The 19,251-nt window shown below is 42.6% G+C and overlaps 2 protein-coding genes across 11 annotated transcripts in view; one reads left to right on the forward strand and one right to left on the reverse strand.

The window, feature by feature from the left end:
* Positions 1-10,824, forward strand: part of Tp53bp1 (tumor protein p53 binding protein 1) — a 121,158-nt gene extending 110,334 nt beyond the window's left edge. For all 7 annotated transcript variants that reach the window (XM_045155910.1, XM_045155915.1, XM_045155916.1 and 4 more), the window contains 5 exons: positions 775-990; positions 8,035-8,129; positions 9,051-9,250; positions 9,378-9,523; positions 10,469-10,824. In XM_045155910.1, the coding sequence (XP_045011845.1) occupies positions 775-990; positions 8,035-8,129; positions 9,051-9,250; positions 9,378-9,523; positions 10,469-10,656 (845 nt within the window). In that variant the 3' untranslated portion in view covers positions 10,657-10,824. The remainder of the gene's footprint in view (positions 1-774; positions 991-8,034; positions 8,130-9,050; positions 9,251-9,377; positions 9,524-10,468) is intronic.
* The window catches only part of Tubgcp4 (tubulin gamma complex associated protein 4), a 59,038-nt gene continuing 50,446 nt past the window's right edge, over positions 10,660-19,251 (reverse strand). For all 4 annotated transcript variants that reach the window (XM_004660881.3, XM_045155918.1, XM_045155919.1 and 1 more), the window contains exons 14-18: positions 18,076-18,253; positions 16,110-16,244; positions 13,852-13,968; positions 13,100-13,239; positions 10,660-12,465 (exon numbers count right to left, since the gene is read on the reverse strand). In XM_004660881.3, the coding sequence (XP_004660938.1) occupies positions 12,453-12,465; positions 13,100-13,239; positions 13,852-13,968; positions 16,110-16,244; positions 18,076-18,253 (583 nt within the window). In that variant the 3' untranslated portion in view covers positions 10,660-12,452. The remainder of the gene's footprint in view (positions 12,466-13,099; positions 13,240-13,851; positions 13,969-16,109; positions 16,245-18,075; positions 18,254-19,251) is intronic.

Consider the following 19,251-nt stretch of genomic DNA (forward strand, 5'->3'; position numbering starts at 1 on the left):
AGTCCAGTGTCATATGCATTATGTCATATTACCTCTGAGACTGTTTTCTTGCTGCTGGTTTGTTTTAGGGAGGCATGCATGACCTGTCTGTCATCTTAGCCTCCTAATCAGCCTATGCCTTCAGCTTCCTCGGGTCAGGTATTCGTTTTCTTCTCAAGGACTTACTGGGCACTTCTAGCATGGGTGTTCTGAGTCCTAGACTGGCTGTTCACTTACCTACCCAGGTGTTAGAAGGGGAGTTGAGGCAGGGTGTTTTGAGCTTGCTTCCTCTGCATGTAAAACACTTTATTACCAAGTACTGTAGGCACTGTTCTGGTGAGAGTTTGAGATGGAATGGGAGAATTTGTGGGAGGGGGCAATTCTTGTTAACAAAAAAAAAAGGTGGTTTTTAATTTTTTTTGCAAGGTTGTTTCACAATGTCACATATTCTGGGCAAAGAACTGGGCGGGGAAATTGGGCTGAAGACTTCCAAAATACTTTTCATTTTTATCTTCCCTTTTTCATGTTAGAACCACCTTTTCACCTGATCACAGAGGTATTTGATTTCATTAAAACTATTTACTATACCCTGTATTGACCATGTAAAATTTAAACATGTAAATTTGCCAATGGCTTATTGGTCATTTAGAATGATTGCCATAGTAATGTAATGGCCTTTGTGTCATAGCTCAGAAAAGTTGTTTGGGACATAGCCCATCTATCAGGTCATGCTTGGTGTTGGGGGTCTGTTCAGGCAATGATCTATTGTTTAAATAACTGCTCTGTCCTTCCCAGGTGCAGTTGGGGCAGCAGAGTTTGTGAGCCCCTGTGAGAGTGGAGATAATGCAGGTGACCCTTCTGTTTTGGAAGAACAGAGAGGGCCTTTGCCTCTGAACAAGACCTTGTTTCTGGGCTATGCCTTTCTTCTCACTATGGCCACAACCAGTGATCAGCTGGCCAGCCGCTCTAAACTGCCAGATGGTCCTACAGGAAGCAGCGAGGACGAGGAGGGTAAGGCCCTAGGGGCTCTGACTCATACTCTTGCTCTCCATTGACATTATGAGGTGGTGGTTCATTTCCAAGGCAAGGGAGTGGGCCAGGTAAGTGGCAGTGGGGATCTTGGTCAAGGAAATGAAAATTAATTTGTACCCTGGTTCTTGGTTTATAGATTGTCTCCACAAAACTCTCCTCAGTGAGTGATTCCTCATGACAACATGGGGGAGGCAGGTGGGAGGTATATTTTTGTCACCCATTTTATTTATGAAGAATCAAACTGAAATTGTCTAAATACTTGCTTTTGTCAACAAACTTGGGGTTAGAACTCTGTGCTGTTATTTTCCTCCAGTTGTACAAGTCAGCGAGGCTTCTGAGTGCCCTGTCATCTCCATTTGCTCTAGACACACTGCTAGAAGAAACCAAATGTAGGGTGAATTTCATTTTTTTAAAGTGTTTTTTTTTTTTTTTTTTTAAGGGAAGGGAGAGAGAATGGACACGCCAGGGCCTCCAGCCACTGCAAATGAACTCCAGACACATGCACCCCCTTGTGCATCTGCCTTATGTGGGTTTTGGGGAATCCTGCCATAGTCCTTTGGCTTTGTCGGCAAACGCCTTAACTGCTAAGCCATGTATCTCTCCAGCCCAAATTTCATTTTTCTTTTCTTTTCTTTTTTTTTTCCCAAGGTTGGGTCTCACTCTAGCTCAGGCTGACCTGGAATTAACTCTGTATTCTCAGGGTGGCCTCGAACTCCTGGCAGTCCTCCTACCTCTGCCTCCTGAGTGCTGGGATTAAAGGCGTGCGCCACCATGCCTGGCTAAATTTCATTTTTTTTTTAAGTTGAGAGAGACTTTGTTCGATCAAGAGGAGGAGAGATTAAGAAGAGCTCCTGCTTAAGAGATGGCAGGATGAGTAAAGCCTACCCAGAGACCCAAGTTGGGGTTATTTGTAGGCTTGCAGGGTTTGAATTTCATTAAGGTCTGAGTATCAACATTAGGAATATGGGGTGCCCAGTGCCCCAGGCTAATATGAGGCCCTTTCAATTCTCAGACCTCTTGTTAACCTTAAGCTAGGTCTGTGTGTTACATTTACGTGTTGTTCACTACCTTTAAGTTAATTAAGGCTGAAGATTGGAGGCGTAAAATTTATTTCAGTGATTTTGAGAATATGTGCTGTAGGAGAAAATGATCAGATCAAATGTATGCACTACTACAAGTGAGTGACATTCATATCCAGATGTGTGTGTTAAAGAACCAAATGGAATAATAATTTTTGTGTGTGCATGTTCATGTGTATGTGTGTAAGTGTGGGGATGTGTGGAGGTCAAAGGACAATTTTGGGTCACTCCTTAGAAAGAGATCCCCCTCATTTGAATCAAGCAGGGTTTCTTTCTCTGGATCTTGCTTTGTTATTGTTGGCTGGGCTCACAGTGGGATTCAGAGAAATCCTGTCTCGGCTTCTCATTTTGCTTCAGTATGCTGGGAAGCTCACTATGGCTTCTGGGTTTGTGCTTTTATCCCCAGCCCTGGAATGATTTTATGTGTATATTTATTTATTTACTTTTGGTGTTTTAAGATAGGATCTTGGATCTTGTTCTGACTTAGGCTGACCTGGAATTCACTATTAACTCAGGCTGGCTTTGAACTCACAGCGATCCTCCTACCTCTGCTTCCCAGTTCTGGGATTAAAGACGTGGGCCACCATGCCTGGCTGAAATGATATATAAGAGTTCTAATAGTGAATGAATCAAAATTAAGAAATGTGGTTTCCATAAAATAGCACAGGTGAAGATCTGTGATAATTCTTACAACTAGCCACCAAAGCTATTTACCATTTGCAGCCATGTGTAAATATGTATAAGACATGGGAAGTGACCAGAGGTTTCAGTAAAGATTTATGCTGTTTGGACAGTGCATAAGAAAACACTGAGTAGACATTCTGGTTATAGGCAGTTGGGCTGTGAGAACAGGTGTAGTATTGTAAGGGTTAGGTATATGCAAAACTTGGATTGTTAGAACCCAGGCAGGTACAATGGGAGATTAGGTATGCAAACAGTTTTCCACCAGAAATTTAGTTTTACTCTGATCATAAATATTTGGAGGCCTTTGAGTGTTATATATAGTAGTATATCATGGAATTAAAGCATAGTTTGCAGACTTATTTTCTTCTTACTTTTATGATATTCCTTTATAACTAATTTCTGAATCCTCTAAACCATAACTTCACAAACTAGCTCATACAGGTGTTTTATTTGTTGCTTTGTACTGCATGGTTGAGAATGCTGACATAGGGCTGGAGAGATGGCTTAGCAGTTAAGGCACTTGCCTGTGAAGCCTAAGGACCCATCTTTGACTCTCCAGGTCCCACATAAGCCAGACGCACAAGATGACACAAGCACACAAGGTCACACATGTGCACAAGGTGGCGCACATGTCTGGAGTTTGGTTGCAGTGGCTGGAGGTCCTGGTGCGCCAATTCTCTGTCTCCCTCTTAAAAAAAAAAAAAAGAGAGAAAACTGATGTAAAATGAAATGCAGACTGTTCCATGTCTTAAAAAAATCGAGCTGGGCGTGGTGGCACACGCCTTTAATCCCAGCACTTGGGAGGCAGAGGGAGGAGGACCGTCACGAGTTCGAGGCCACCCTGAGACTCCATAGTGAATTCCAGGTCAGCCTGGGCTAGAGTGAGACCATACCTCGAAAAACCAAAAAGAAAAAAAAAAAAAAATCCATGTGCTTTTGTGTACCCTAGTAAACTATACTCACAGAAATTAAACAAAGATGAATTTGGACAGGTTTGTTTATTTATTTGAGAGAGAGAGAAAGAGACAGATAGAAACTAGGTGTGGTGATGCATGCCTTTAATCCCATCAGTTGGGTGACTGAGATAGGAGGACCATCATGTGTTCAAGGTCACCCTGAAACTAGTTCCTGGTTAGCCTGGGCTAGAGCCAGACCCTACCTTAAAAAAATAACTACCCATAGCCAGGTGTGGTGGTGCACGCCTTTAATCCTAGCACTTGGGAGGCAGAGGTAGAAGGATCCTGTGAGCTCGAGGCTACCCTGAGACTACATAGTGAATTCCAGGTCAGCCTGAGCTAGGGAGACCTTACCTCAAAAGACAAAAACAAAAACAAAAAAAATGACAACAACAACAAAAAATAACTACCCCAAATCAAACAAACAAAATCAAGGGCTGATAGAGAATGAATGTGTCAGGGCCTCTAGTCAGTGCAAACGAACTCTAGGTGTATGTATCACCTTGTGCGTCTGGCTTTAATGTGGTTACCGGGGAACTGACACTAGGTCCGTAGGCTTTGCAGACAAGTGTCTTAGCCACTGAGCTATCTCTCCAGCCCCCAGTTTTTTCCTTTTTTTTTTTTTAATTGACAGCTTCCATAATTATAGATAATATACCCTGGTAATCCCCGCCCCCCACTTTCCCTTTGCAACTCTGTTTTCCATCATATCCCCTCCCCCTCTCAATCAGTCTCTCTTTTGATGTCATCATCTTTTCCTCCTCTTATAAGGGTCTTGTGTAGGTGCTGTGAGGTCATGAATATCCAGGCCACTTTGTTGTCTGGAAGAGCATATTGTAAGGAGTCCTACCCTTCACATTCTTCCCATTGCCTCTTCGGTAATGGACGCTGAGCCCTGGAAGGTGTGACAGAGATGTTTCAGTGCTGAACACTCCATGTCACTTCTTCTTAGCACTACCCAAGTTTTTTTTAAGTGATCTTCAGGTTTCTGATAGAAAGTGTGATTAACTGTGCCTGCTTTTTGTTGTTTGTTGTTGCCCCAGTAGCATCAGTCCTTGATATTTTTGGTTTATGAGAATGCTTATGGGATTCTCATTGTTAGGGAGGGTGAAAGTATTATAATAAAACATTCCTGCTGAATTTAAGAAATTATATAATCTTGTGGTTTTTAAGAAATAACTTGTAATAGATGTTATAGATAAATGGCTAGTTTCTCATAGGGGGGTGGGTAGGTAAAATATCTATGAGAAAGTATGGCACTCAGTCAGGTGACACACATTCAAGGACCCGTTAGAGACAGGGAGTGTGTCTGGTGTTGGATTTGTTTAGGACCTTCATCTTTGTTTAGACTGTTCATTATTTAGTCTCCCATTGGGCAGAACACTCAAAACCCCAAAATAAATTGAATCCAAACTAAATTGAGAAAATAAAAGAGATGTCTCGGAACAGGGTAAATATAAATGTAAGGATTTGCTATAGGGGTCAAAACCTAAGTAGGTCAGGAACTGCAAAGTCTTGAATTAAGCATACATAATATACAAATCTTAATAAAGGACCTCATGGTCTCACAATGTAGCTCAGACTGGTCTTGAACTCACAGCATCCCTTCTACTTGAGCCTTCCAAGTGTTGGGACTTATAGGTGTGAGTATGTTTTTATTTTTTAAACATGCTACATACATAAGAGGGGAACTGATAAGGAAACAACTCAAATTGGGTATTTGGTCAAAAGAAAGTGTTTCTAGGGCTGGGGAAATGACTCTGGTTAAAGATGCTTGCTTGCAAAGCCTGCTCGCCTGGGTTCAATTCCCCAATACTCAGGTAAAGCCAGATGCACAAATTAGTACATGTTTATTTGCTGCAGCAAGAGGCTCTGGCATGCCCTTCCCCCCAATAAAATTATTTTTAGGGACTGGAGAGATAGCTCAGTGGTAAGGCACTTGCCCTGTAACACCTAACCACCCAGGTTCAATTTCCCAGTACCCACATAGAGCCAGATGTACAAAGTGGCATATGCATCTGGAGTTCATTTGTAGTGGCTAGAGGCTCTGGCATGTCCATTTTCTCTTTCTCTGTTCTTGCAAATAAATGAAAAGGTATTTCTAATTGTTCAGGGTCATCCCCCTTTCTTATCATCCTCTCCCTCACTCAAGACTGTAGAACAAATATTGATGCTCACTGTCCTGAGGTGCTTTAGGACCACCAGAGGTAGACAGATTTTTATGTTGTTTTATTTTTTATTTATTGAGAGTGACAGAGAAAGAGGAGGAGAGAGAAAGAGAGAGAGAGAATGGGTGCACCAGGGCCTCCTGCCACTGCAAATAACTCCAGATGCATGAGCTACCTTGTGTATCTGGCTTTACTTGGGCACTAGGGAATCAAACCAGGGTCCTTAGGCTTTTCAGATAAGTGCCTTAATCACTAAGCCATCTCTCCAGCCCAACTTTTTTTATTTGTATAAATTAAGTTTTTTTATTAGCATTTTCCATGATTATAAAAAAAATCCCATGTTAATTCCCTCCCTCCCCCTCCAGCCCAAATTTTTAATCTTTTTTTTTTCAAGGTAGGGTCTCGCTCTAGCCCAGGATGACCTGCCACTAACTGTAGTCCCAGACTGGCCTTGAACTCATGGTGTTCCTCCTCTCTCAGCTTCCCAAGTACTGGGATTAAAGGCATGCATTGTCATGCCTGGCTTTTTTTTTTTTTTTTTGTATTTTAAAAATTTTTTATTTATTCACAAGGAAGGAGAGAATATGAATATGAATGGGCATGTCAGGGCCTCCTGCCACTGCAAATGAACTCCAAATGTATGTGTCACTTTGTGCATCTGGCTTTACATGTATACTGGGGAATTGAACCTGGGCAGTCAAGCTTGCAAACAAGCACTTTTAACCTGTAAGCCATCTCTCCAACCCCTAGTTTAATTTTAAATTATATATATATATATATTTTTTTATTTCCAAGGGGAGAGGGGAAGGAGGGCGGGAGAGGGATGGAGAGAATGGGAGTGCCAGAGGTTTTTCGAGGTAGGGTTTCACTGTAGCCTGGCTGACCTGGAATTAACTATTCAGTCTCAGGGTGGCCTCATACTCACAGTGATCCTCCTACCTCTGCCTGGGATTAAAGGCATGTGCCACCATGCCCGGCTAATTTTTTAAATCCATACTTTCTTTGCACATACTGGTTAGTCAACATTTTACATACAAGGGGTAAAAAATGCTGATTAAATGAAATTTTATTATAAAAAGTGATCTTTAGCTTCGTATTTTCATAAATGTCAGAACTAGAGGTTGTAGGATTAGTTTGCATCAGGATTTAGGGTAAACAAAGGAAAACTTACTGATAAGGGTTATCAAGATTGGAAGATGTCACAGTGTAAGAACCTCTCATATTTTCAAGAGCAAGGCTGACAGTGTTCCTCATTTTCCCAGTCCTTTCTGCTCTGGACTCTTTGTTTTTGAGAGAGAATGTTTTTGAGAGAGAATATGAATGAATGGTGCCAGGGCCTTTTAGCCTCTGTGAACAAACTCCAGACAAATGCCTGCCCCCTTGTGGGCATGCATGGCACTGCATGCTTGTATCACACATGCTTGTGTCTGGCTCTATGTGAGATCTGGAGGATTCGAACAGTTGTTCTTAGGCTTTGCAGGCAAGCACCTTAACCACTAAACCATCTCTCCAGTTCTGCTCTGGACTCTTCTTCCCCCCCTTCCCCCATACCTCCATTTCTTTTAAACTGGGTTTTGCTGTGTTGCTCAGTTTTGGTCTCCAACTTCTTTGCTAAAATGGTCCTCTCAGACTACTGAATAGCTAGAACCACAGGCACATGCCACTGCCCAGCTCATCCTTTCTTTTGCCAACATTTTCTTTTTTCTTCTTGCGTGTTCATATGTGTGTGGGTACATGCATATGGAAGCCAAAAGTCACTTTTGAGGGTCTTATTCACTCTCTCTCCACAGTATATTGAGACAGGGTCTTGTGCTGAATCTAGAGCTTATTGATTCAGTCTGTGAGGCTCCGAGATTCCGTTTCCACCTCCCCAGTGCTGGGATTACAGGGCATACTACCATGCCTAGCATTTTACATGGGTGCTGGGAATCTGAACTTAGGTCCTCATGCTGGGGACAGGTACTCAGTCTCAAGTCACATCTCGTTTTTGACCCATGGGGGAAGCCTGTATGTCTTTGGGAACACACTGCTGTGAAAATAGCTGGGGAGTGTAAGAGAGCAGTTAAAAATAAGCATTAAAGTAGCTAATAGGAAACCAAGCAGCTCAGTAATTATCTTGGTTGTTTCTTTATGTAGAATTTTTAGAAATTCCTCCTTTCAACAAGCAGTACACAGAATGTCAGCTTCGAGCAGGAGCTGGTTATATCCTTGAAGACTTCAATGAAGCCCAGGTAAGGAGCTTCTCTGTTTACCAACCCAAGGTGATGGTAACAGCCCACTTTCTGTACTAAGAAAACCCTCAAGAAGAATTTGGGAAGTTGGAAAAAAGAAGCCAGAGATCCTGTATCACTGTTCTACATCTCCAGTGTGGAATTTTTTATTTTTTACTTGAGAGAGAAAGAGACCCTGGGGGAGGGGTGGGGAGAGGAAGGAGGGAAGGAGAGACTAGGTATAACCAGGACCTTCAGCCTGCTGCGAGTGAGCTCCAGACGCATGTGCCTCCTTGTGGCACATGTGCAACCTTGTATCACTGTGTCTGGCTACTTGGGACCTGGAGATTTGAACATAAATTCTTAGGCTTCATAAGCAAGCACCTTAACCACTAAGCCAACTCTCTAGCCGTGTTGAGGTGAAGAGAAAACCTCAGTTTGAGCTTCTTAGTGAGAAGCTGCATTAGGTACCCAGTACCTGATCTCCAGTACCTACATAAAGCCTGATGCACAAAGTAAACCATACATCTGGAGTTTGTTAGCAGTGGCAAGATGCCCTGGTATGCCCATTTCCTTCCCCAAGCTTTGCTTGCAAATAAATGATGTTAAGTAAAAATAAAATAAAATATAAATAATAATAAAAAAATGATGTTAAGTGTATATTTGGCCAGGCGTGGTGGCACACACCTTTAATCCCAGCACTTGGGAGGCAGAAGTAGAAGGATTGCAGTGAGTTCAAGGCCACCCTGAGACTACATAGTGAAATCCAGGTCAGCCTGGGCTTCCGCAAGACCCTACATCAAAAAACAAAACAAAACAAATTACATTGGGATAGTATTGGAAAGTCTTCACTGTTGCTCTCCAGCATTCCATTCATTAGAAGCTGCTAGTCAGGAGCTTTTCATAGATATTATGAGACCCATTGGCTCTTTCTTCTCTTAGTGTAACACAGCCTACCAGTGTCTCCTAATTGCGGATCAGCATTGTCGAACCCGGAAGTACTTCCTGTGCCTTGCAAGTGGGATACCTTGTGTGTCTCATGTCTGGGTCCATGACAGTTGCCATGCCAACCAGCTCCAGAATTACCGTAATTACCTATTGCCAGCTGGGTATAGCCTTGAGGAGCAAAGAATTCTGGATTGGTAAGTATTTGGTAGCCTATATAGTAATAAATAGATAAGACAGCAAGTGTTTGGGGAAGAGAATATAGTCGTTGGATATGATCTGGTTCCCCCCAATTCCAAAAGGCTCTCTCTGACTTGTTCATAGGCAACCCCGTGAAAACCCTTTCCAGAATTTGAAGGTACTCTTGGTATCAGATCAACAACAGAACTTCTTGGAGCTCTGGTCTGAGATCCTCATGACTGGGGGGGCAGCCTCTGTGAAGCAGCACCATTCAAGTGCCCACAACAAAGGTACTTGGGAAAGTGTGTGTCTGTGTTTTGTTAATGCTCCTGGGATGTCTTTAGCCCCGTAGTGGTTAGGCTTTGTAGTCCAAGTCTCACTCCTTATAAGATTGGGCTTATCTGTAGTTTTATTTTTTAATATTTACTTGACAGAGAGAGAGACACACACAGAGACAGCCGAGGACAGACAAGACAGACACAATGGGCGCACCAGGGCTTCCAGCCACTGCAAACAAACTCCAGATGCATGCGCCCCGCCCCCTTATGCATCTCGCTAACGTGGGTCCTGGGGAATCGAGCCTGGGTCCTTTGGCCTTACAGGAAAAGGCCGTATCCGCTAAGACATCCCTCCATCCCTGTACTCTCCACCCCTTTTTGAGGCAGGTTTCATACTAGCCCAGTTTGACCTGAACTCACCCTGGGCTGGCCTGGAAATAACAATGATCCTTCTGCCTTAGCCTCCTGAGTAGAGCTGTGATTATGGAAGTGAGTCACCACACCCAGCATCATCTGTATTTCTAAGACTAGAAAGGCATCACCTTAAAAAGGACTGAGGGCTAGAGAGATGACTTAGCAGTTAAGGCGCTTGCCTGTCAAACCTAAGGACCCATGTTCAACTCTCTAAGAAGCCAGATGCACAAAGTGGTGCATCTGGAGTCGGATTGCAGTGGCTGGAGACCCTGGCAGGCTAATTCTCTATTTTTCTCTCATTTAAAAAAAAAAAAAAAAAGATTGGCATATGTGAAGGACATATGTTCATGTTCATGCTGCTACTGGTTTCCAGTGGTGCTTCTGTTGAATAGTTTCCCAAGGTTGGCAAATGATGATTAAAATTTACATTTTAGGTTGTGATCAGTGGCATTGTGGGTATACTGACTAGAAGACACATTTGTCTTTTTAATGGAGAGCTAAGCTGTGTGTCCTTTCCTCGTTCATTTCTCCTCCTCCTTGCAGACATTGCTTTAGGGGTATTTGATGTGGTGGTGACGGACCCCTCATGCCCAGCCTCGGTGCTGAAGTGTGCTGAAGCATTGCAGCTGCCTGTGGTGTCTCAAGAGTGGGTGATCCAGTGCCTCATTGTTGGGGAGAGAATTGGATTCAAGCAGCATCCAAAATACAAACATGATTATGTTTCTCACTAAAGATACTTGGTCTTACTGGTTTTATTCCTGCTATTGTGAAGATTGTGTTTTAATCAGGTTTTAAATGTGTCTTGTGTGTAATTGGATTCTTTGCATGGATCTTGTACATAGTTTTATTTGCTGGACTTTTATGATAAAATAAATGTTGAATCTCTTTGGTTGTAGTAACTGGGATTTCTTCATGTTTCTTTGAGCTTAATCTCAGAAAAAAATGATATACATAGTACCTTCTCTGAGGTTTTAAACAGGCTCATTAGTTAGGAGTACAGATAGCAAAGGAAAATAAATTTAGGAATTAATTTGATTCTATTGCATCACTGTCATGAGGTTATCAGGCTGTCTAAATGCTGTGCTTCCACAACTCACTTTTAAATCAGGTGAGGGGCTAGATTGATAGTGGTGCAAAAAGTTGAATGGAACTGAGAACAGCTGTGAGTTTCTAGATCATTAGCAAGAGGGATCTTTCTCTTTAGAGCTGAACTCACTAATAGCTGACCTATAGTATGCCTATACTCAGAGCTGAAAGGGAAAAGGAACAACTGCTAGGAAAGAACAGTAACTTTAAATTGATGGGATGACTTTCTGTAAGATGTGGTCTTAATACTGCTAGAAGCTATTTCTTCTCTACCCTTAGCATCATCCCTCTTATAATGAATGTCCTTCATTCTCTAAGCAGAGGTTAACTTTTTTTTTTCCTATGAAAAGCCAAACAGTTAATATTTAGGCTTTATAGGCATTTGGTGTTACACCTATTCACCTTTTGCTGTGAGATGAAAGCAACCACAGACAATAGGTAACATATGAATTGTGGCTATGTTTCAATAAAATTAGCTTTACAGAACCATGCATAGCCTGCTGCATGGTTAACAACTCCTGCTCTAGATGTAACAATGGAAAGGATCATCTCTAGTTGACAACTTCGGGAGACTAGGGTATCATGGTTTTGGGAGGAGGGGTAGAAAATGTAGATGAAAGCCAGAAAGAATACTGCTCTTTTCCAGCTTTGAGTGAGTGTTCACTTGGTTCTCAATGATGAACATTAATGATGACCAGTGGTGGCCGTGCAACCTGAGGAGAATCATAAGTCCTGTGGTTTGTCTAAGGTGGGAAAATTGGGCCTGCAGTTTTCATATCCACAGTCTAAGTTGTTAATCTCCATTGTCATTAGCTAGAATTGATCTTTTATTAGTCTGAAATAATTAGAATTTACTGGCAAAATTCTTCATATTCAGTTTGGACGATCCAAGGGTGGGAGGCTCCTAATCATAAATGTCTAAAGCAGGAAAGATAATCTGTGTAGGTATAAATTACTTGGTTTAGAGAAAGTTTGTAGCCTCTTACAAAGTAACTGTAAAGCTGACTTACTTACTATTTTATTTTTATTTATTCTTTTTCTACATACGAACCAAACCTAAACATTTAATTTTCTGATTCCTGTTGCTTGCTTCCTGCTGTATCTCCTTTACTTTGAACAGTACATAGGTGTGTAACAAATGCTCAGTAGATCACTGTTGCATAAGCAGACACCCAACAGACGTCTTCGTGTAAAGGATTCAGCACTTGTGTGCCCAGCAGAGGGATACCTGACTCCACAGTTCCCCTAACAGTGACCTTCCTCATGGGATTGATGGGAAGGAACTGTCTCCCCGGACTGCTTCCATGAGGAAAGGTAGAGCCTTCTCACCAGGCTGCAGACATCTGGTGAGTGGCAAAGAATGGGAGGTTTGTTCTAAATCTTCTGTTAGACTCGAGAACATGGTAGGATTGGCTGTTATTTCATTTATAAACCGGACTTTTCATATCCCGAAACTATGAAAGAAAAAAAGAGACTCATTAAATACCAGGCTTTCCCAAGACTGTCTTCAAAGAGACAGGAAGTAGGCACTCTGTGATCTAGCTAATCTCATAACACTCAAGAGTTAGACTCCTGTGAAAAGCACTTAGAAAAATATCTGCTTGAAGACACCTTAAGAGAAAGGAGGGCAATAAGGTACTTTTCTGAATGGGAATGGCATACCTCTGAGAAGCAACTACCACTGAATCTCACTATGAGATTATAGAGTTTAGAAAGGGCAGTCCCCCATGAAGGCCAGTGAAGCACAGAGCCTAGAGCTGCACTGCTATCAGAACGGGGAGTGGAAGCTGCCCTGTCTCCCTGCACAGTAGTACATAACCTACCTAGCACAGGACTCAGAATGTTTCCCACTCTCAGGTACTGTAGTCTTTTACTAAGATGATGATTTTTATTGGAAAATATTCTCTCCAATGAAATTGTTAAAGATGGTCAGACACCCCTCCCCCACCTCCCCAATATCTCTCACTCAGCTTTGACTATAAAATAAGGGCATTTGGAATAGATGATGGCTAAAGTTGCATTTCGGAATTCTACAACCCACTAAAACAGCACACAGAGTCTAGTGAGTTTCCCAACAGTTGTTCCTACCTGCCCAGAGTTCCACCAGCCTGGGTATAGTATTTGTTATAATCTAGTCGAAGCAGTAGTTGGGCCAAATCTGAGTTGATCTGATGATTCCGAACGCTGGAGAGAATCTTGAACAGGAGTGAAGACTGGCAACTAAAGCCCTGCAGAAAGACCCAGGTTATCATTTTCCTAAGCTCATCAGCTCTCCATGCCAAGTGCTGGAAACCTAGGTCTTGCTTAAAATTTTCAAGAACACCTGGCTTTCCCATATTCCCATTTTTATTAGCTTTTAAAATGACTCTTCTTCATACCACATCCATAAAATGCATGACTTCTATGAAAATATTTTCTCATAAATAGGGACTTAATGGACAGTTTCAAATTAACATATTCTATCATGTAGTGGGCTTAGGGAGAGCTTGTTTTTGTCATAGGGAGATAGACAGGATCTCAGATTCTAATTGCAAGTAAGAGGTGGCTGGTTGAGGGAAGCGAGGACATGGGATGTGAGAAAGTAGCACAGAGCCATACTTGGCAGGCTGAATAAACTATTCAGGGCTGAACTATTTTTGAACACTGTGAGGCAGCACATTAATGATCTATGTCAAAATCAACTATTACCAACATTTTTATCTTTGTATGTTGTTATTTTTGTATGTACATATTGGAGAAATGGTTTATTGACTCAGAGGAAAGACCATGCTTTCTCCATAGGCAAAGCAACCGCTATGCTTCAGACAGGGGTACATACTTCAACAGCTAGGCACGCTTACCTTCACAAGAATGCTCAGCTGGGCAGCTCCACGCTCATCTAGTGGGCCCAAATTCTGACTGACCAGTGAACAAAAACTGTGACAGAGATCTAGGATTTCATTCAGGCAGTGAAACACCTGCCCAAGGAACAAAGTTGCCATTAGGAAATGCAGGAAGCTATATCTATGAAAGAAAAGATCTGGGAAAGCAATCTAACAGCTGGCCTCCCACTTTTGACCTCAGAATAGACATTCCATGTGCAAGGTTGACTGGCCACCAGTGCAACATGCAGAACAAGCATCCCCTCCTGGCATAGCTGCACAAGAGCTCCTCTAGTCATTCAGCTATTCCTCACTTCTGAAGACCCACTGGGTATGTTCCCTGCCTGTGAGCGATGAGTGTTGGTTGTTACCTGTCTCTGGGGTAGTCTTTTCTTTAGTCCTAGTTCAAGCCTCACACTCCCAGTGAAGTGCTTCTTCCTATTGTAGCCTTGTGAGCTCTCACTTCTCTCTGCTCTATTACCTATACTGTTCACAGACCACCTGTGCTGTTAGTGAACTTTGTATGTTTATGTGTCTTGTTTTTCCAACTAGATTGTGAGCTCCTTAAGGGCAGAGCCATGAATTTATACCTCTTTGTATCCCCAGTGCCTTGCATACAGTAAGCACTCAATAAAGACTTAATAATCATGACCTGATCTGATATTCTGCTTTTCCCCACAGATATACCTATGCCATACTGTGATACTGTTGACACTGCTTTGGTTTTCAATTCACATAACCCTCTTGAGTGGCATCTATATAACTCACTCTTGTAACAAAAGTAATAGCCCAAAATATCAGAGCAAAAAGAAGCCTGTACTGGCACCATGGGCAAGTGTAACTGTTACTCTAGTAATTACAAGGGGCAGTCCATCCTGCTTTTAACTGTAGAATTGGAACCAGTTTGTAAGCTTTAAAAATACCGCTGCTTGGGTGAGTGTGGGGACACAAGCCTTTAATCCCAGAACTCTGGAGGCTGAGGTGGGAGGATCACTGAGTTTAAGGCCAGCCTGAGACTACATAATAAATTCCACATCAGCCTGGGCAAGAGCGAGACCCTACCTCAAAAAACCAAAACAAAACAAAAAACAAAGTAAGCAAACAAACAAAAACACCTCACAAAAGTCCTGTGGCCTGAATCTCACTCTGGAGAGTCTAACTTAACTGCTCTTAGGATCCAACTTGAAATATTTTTATTTATTTGCAAGGAGAAAGGGAGAGAAAGGGAAATGGGCACACCAGAACCCTCTGTAACCAAGCTTTAGATGCATATACCATTCTATGCATCTGTCTTTACATGAGTACTGGGGAACTGGACCTGGGCCACCAGGCCTTGCAAGCAAGTACCCTTAACCACTCAGCCATCTCTTTAGCCTAGAACCTGGCTCCCAGAACCTGACTTTTAAAAGGTCCTAGATCATCTCAATGTGCTAGACAATGTTGAGAATAATAGCTATGAGATACATGTATATACTTGCAGATAAGACACACATTCATGGCTGGAGAGATGGCTCACCAGTTAAGGCACTTGCCTGCAAAGCCTAAGGACCCGAGTTCTATTCCCCAGTACCCACCAGATGTACAAGGTGGCACATGTGTCTGGAGTTCATTTGTAGTGGCCAGAGGCCCTGGCACACCCATTCTCTCTCTCAAACGAGTAGCTTTTTAAAAAAACTATACAATTCAGAGACAGACAGACTAGATCGACAGATACTATTCAAGTTGAGAAAACAACTTTGAAATTTCAGATTTCTAAGAAAAAGAACTCATTGGTGTTTCTACAGTGTCCGAGAAAAAACCCAAAAACCTGAATTTTAAGTCCTTCCTTCTGAGGGTCAAATATATAATTCTTTTATCTCTATTTACCACACCCAGAAGTTCCTTTTTATAGTCCCTTTTTTGCTTTGCTGTATTAAGTTGTCAAAAATGTTTGAAAATGGCCAGGTTTGGTGGCGCATGCCTTTAATCCCAGCACTTGGAAGGCAAAGGGAGGAGGATCACCGTGAGTTTGAGGCCACCTTGAGATTACCTAGTGCATTCCAGGTCAGCCTGGGCTAGAGTGAGACCCTAACTCAAAAAACAAACAAACAAAAAAAAAGTTTGAAAGTGGACTTGAGCAAGTGCTTAATAATAGTTTCCTACTCATAATAGTTTCATAGTCAACTGTCAGCTCAAAGTGCCTAAGGGAACAGTCACTGCTAGAAGCAGTGTTAAGTGAACCCACCAGCTCTACTTACAGGTTTCAGCAAGATAAAGGACTGAGCCAGCAAGTTGCTAAGGAAGTGGTCGTGGGCCATTTGGATGCTTTCAAAGTCTCGAGTAGAATTGATCTGATGAAGCAGCTGTGAGAACTGAGATTCCAGCACATCTACCTGATAGACAAGTTGAACAATTTTTAGCACCATGCATATCCTGAGCACTCTTATTTCATGTTGCTTTTTTCCCCAAGGCAGGGTCTCATTCTAGCCCAGGCTGGCCTTGAATTCACAGCAATCCTACATCTGCCAACTGAGTGCTGGGATTGAAGGCATGCATCATCATTCCCGGTTTCCTGTCTATTTTTCATCTTCAGGCTGACTGGAAAGTATTTTTTTGTTGGGGAGGGAGTGCTAGGGATGAAACTTAAAGCTTTGTGCTGATGAAGCAAGAGCTAGAGCACTTTTTTTTTTTTTTTTTTGGCTTCCTGGTGTGTATGTGTGTGTGGTGTATGCATGTCTGTCTGCAGCACTCTAAGCCTGTGGCAAAGGTTGGGGTTGGGGAATCACCTGTAGTGGTCAGAGCTAAACACCAGGTGCCCTGCCTCAATCACTCTTCTGCCTATTGTTTAAGCCAAAGTATCTCGAGACAGGGTCTCATGTAACCTAGGCTGGCCTTAAGCTTGCTCTTTAGCTAAAACTGACCTTGAATTTCTAACCCTCCTGTCTATATCTCCCAGATGCTGAGATTATAGGCATGTGCCACTATGCCTAGTTTTGTTTTTTTTTATTAAATTTTTATTTATTTATTTGAGAGCGACAGACACAGAGAGAAAGACAGAGGGAGAGAGAGAGAATGGGAGCGCCAGGGCTTCCAGCCACTGCAAACAAACTCCAGACGCGTGCGCCCTCTTGTGTATCTGGCTAATGTGGGACCTGGGGAACCGAGCCTCGAACCGGGGTCCTTAGGCTTCACAGGCAAGCGCTTAACCGCTAAGCCATCTCTCCAGCCCATGCCTAGTTTTAAATGGGGATGGAACCCAAGTCCAGTACGCTAGGCAAACACTACACATCACCACATTACCAGCTATAGGTGTGCAGTTCTTAACTGCCTCAAAAGTCCTGGCAGACCACTCCCACCTGTCCTAGCCTAATCCACTCACAGCATGTCCTTTCCATTAACTGACTTAATGTGATCATAGATGATTCCAGAATGAAGCAGCAAGTTAATACTAAATAATGCACTGCTTATAAGGATCCTAACTTCTAAATTCTCTTTATCCAGGTATTTCTATTTTCTCTAAAATACCCATAATACAGTTTTTTAAACTCTAGCATTTTACTAAGTATATAACTCTAAGTCCTTTTCAGTAATCTATTTTCCTTTTTTCTTTTTTTTAAAAATTTTTTTTGGCTTTTCAAGGTAGGGTCTCACTCTGGTCCAGGCTGACCTGGAATTAACTCTGTCATCTCAGGGTGGCCTTGAACTCATGGCAATCCTCCTACCTCCGCCTCCCGAGTGCTGGGATTAAAGGCGTGCACCAGGGCTGGAGAGATGGCATAGCGGTTGAGCCCTTGCCTGTGAAGCCTAACGACCCCGGTTCGAGGCTCGGTTCCCCAGGTCCCACGTTAGCCAGATGCACAAGGGGGCGCACGCGTGTGGAGTTCATTCGCAGAGGCTGGAAGCCCTGGCGCGCCCGTTCTCTCTCTCCCTCTATCTGTCTTTCTCTCTGTGTCTGTCGCTCTCAAATAAATAAATAAATAAGTAATTTTTTTTTAAAAAAAAAAGGTGTGAACCACCACGCACCTCAGTAATCTATTTTCTTTCTTTCCTTCCTTTTTCTTTTGAGGTTGGGTCTCAGGACTCTAGCCCAGGCTGACCTGGAAACCACTCTGTAGTCCCAGACTGGTTTCTGCCTCTGCTGAGATTAAAGGCATGCACCACCACACCCTGCCATAAGTAATTTATTTTCATACCACTTCCTTCTAATCATCCTTCAGAACATACCTGAAGATAGTACTGAAGATTATCTACCAGGAATGCCATGTGATTTCTTAGGCGCCACTTGACGGCATCAGTCTGGTTGGACTTGAGGTGCTTGCGCTGCATCTGTAGGGCCCAGCAGTGCTGCAGTTCAGCTTGGACACGGCGCACGCTCAGTAAGTACTTAAAAACCACATTGTACCTAGGACAGAAACATCAGGTCATCTGAGATACAACTTAACCACTTCTCCCCATGGCAGATACTAGGATTCTTTGCCAACCATCCTTCCCCCAAAAGACAGACATGTTAGAGGAATGGCTAGAGTTGTAGACAAATGTATTATAGCTTATTTTCACAATAAATTATACAGTATGCCGTCAAAATTAATGAATTCCAGCCATCCAACATAACAAAATGACTCAGCATCAAGATTTTATTTTTTAAAATACTTTATTTGCAAGCAGAGAGATAGACTGAGAGAATAAACAGGCACACCAGGGCCTTTTCCCACTGCACATAATGACAGGTGCATGCACCACTTTGTGCTGTGCATTTGGCTTTACATGGACATTGGGGAATTAAACCTGGGCCTGCAGGCTTTGCAAGTAAGTGCCTTTAACCTGAGCCATCTCCCTAGCCAAGCATCATGATTGAAAATAAAAGAGATAAATTCCAAAAGGTCACATACAGCCCTTTAAACAATTTTTTTAAAGAGTTTTTTTTTTAAATTTTATTTATTTATTTATTAGAGAAAGAGAGAGAGAGAGAGAGAGAGATTGAGAATGGGTGTGCCACGGCTTCCAGCCACTGCAAACGAACTCCAGATGTGTGCGCCCCCTTGTGCATCTGGCTAACGTGGGTCCTGGGGAACTGAGCCTCAAACCGGGGTCCTTAGGCTTCACAGGCAAGGGCTTAACCACTAAGCCATCTCTCCAGCCCAATTTTTTTTTTTTTTTTTTGAGGTAGGGTCTTGGTCTAGCCCAGGCTGACCTGAAATTCATTCCATAGTCTGAGGGTGACCTTGAACTCATGGCTATCCTCTTACCTCTGCCTACCAAGTGTTAAAGGTGTGCACCACCATGCCCATAAACAATTCTTAAAACAAGCAAACTAAAAAAATTCTGGTAATATAAATATAAAACTATAGAAAAATGAAAGAAGTGGGCTTACAAAGACTGCCTGCCTGGTTCATTTCCCCT

This window comes from Jaculus jaculus, chromosome 8 (genome assembly GCF_020740685.1).
Source record: "Jaculus jaculus isolate mJacJac1 chromosome 8, mJacJac1.mat.Y.cur, whole genome shotgun sequence".
Lineage (NCBI taxonomy): Eukaryota > Metazoa > Chordata > Mammalia > Rodentia > Dipodidae > Jaculus > Jaculus jaculus.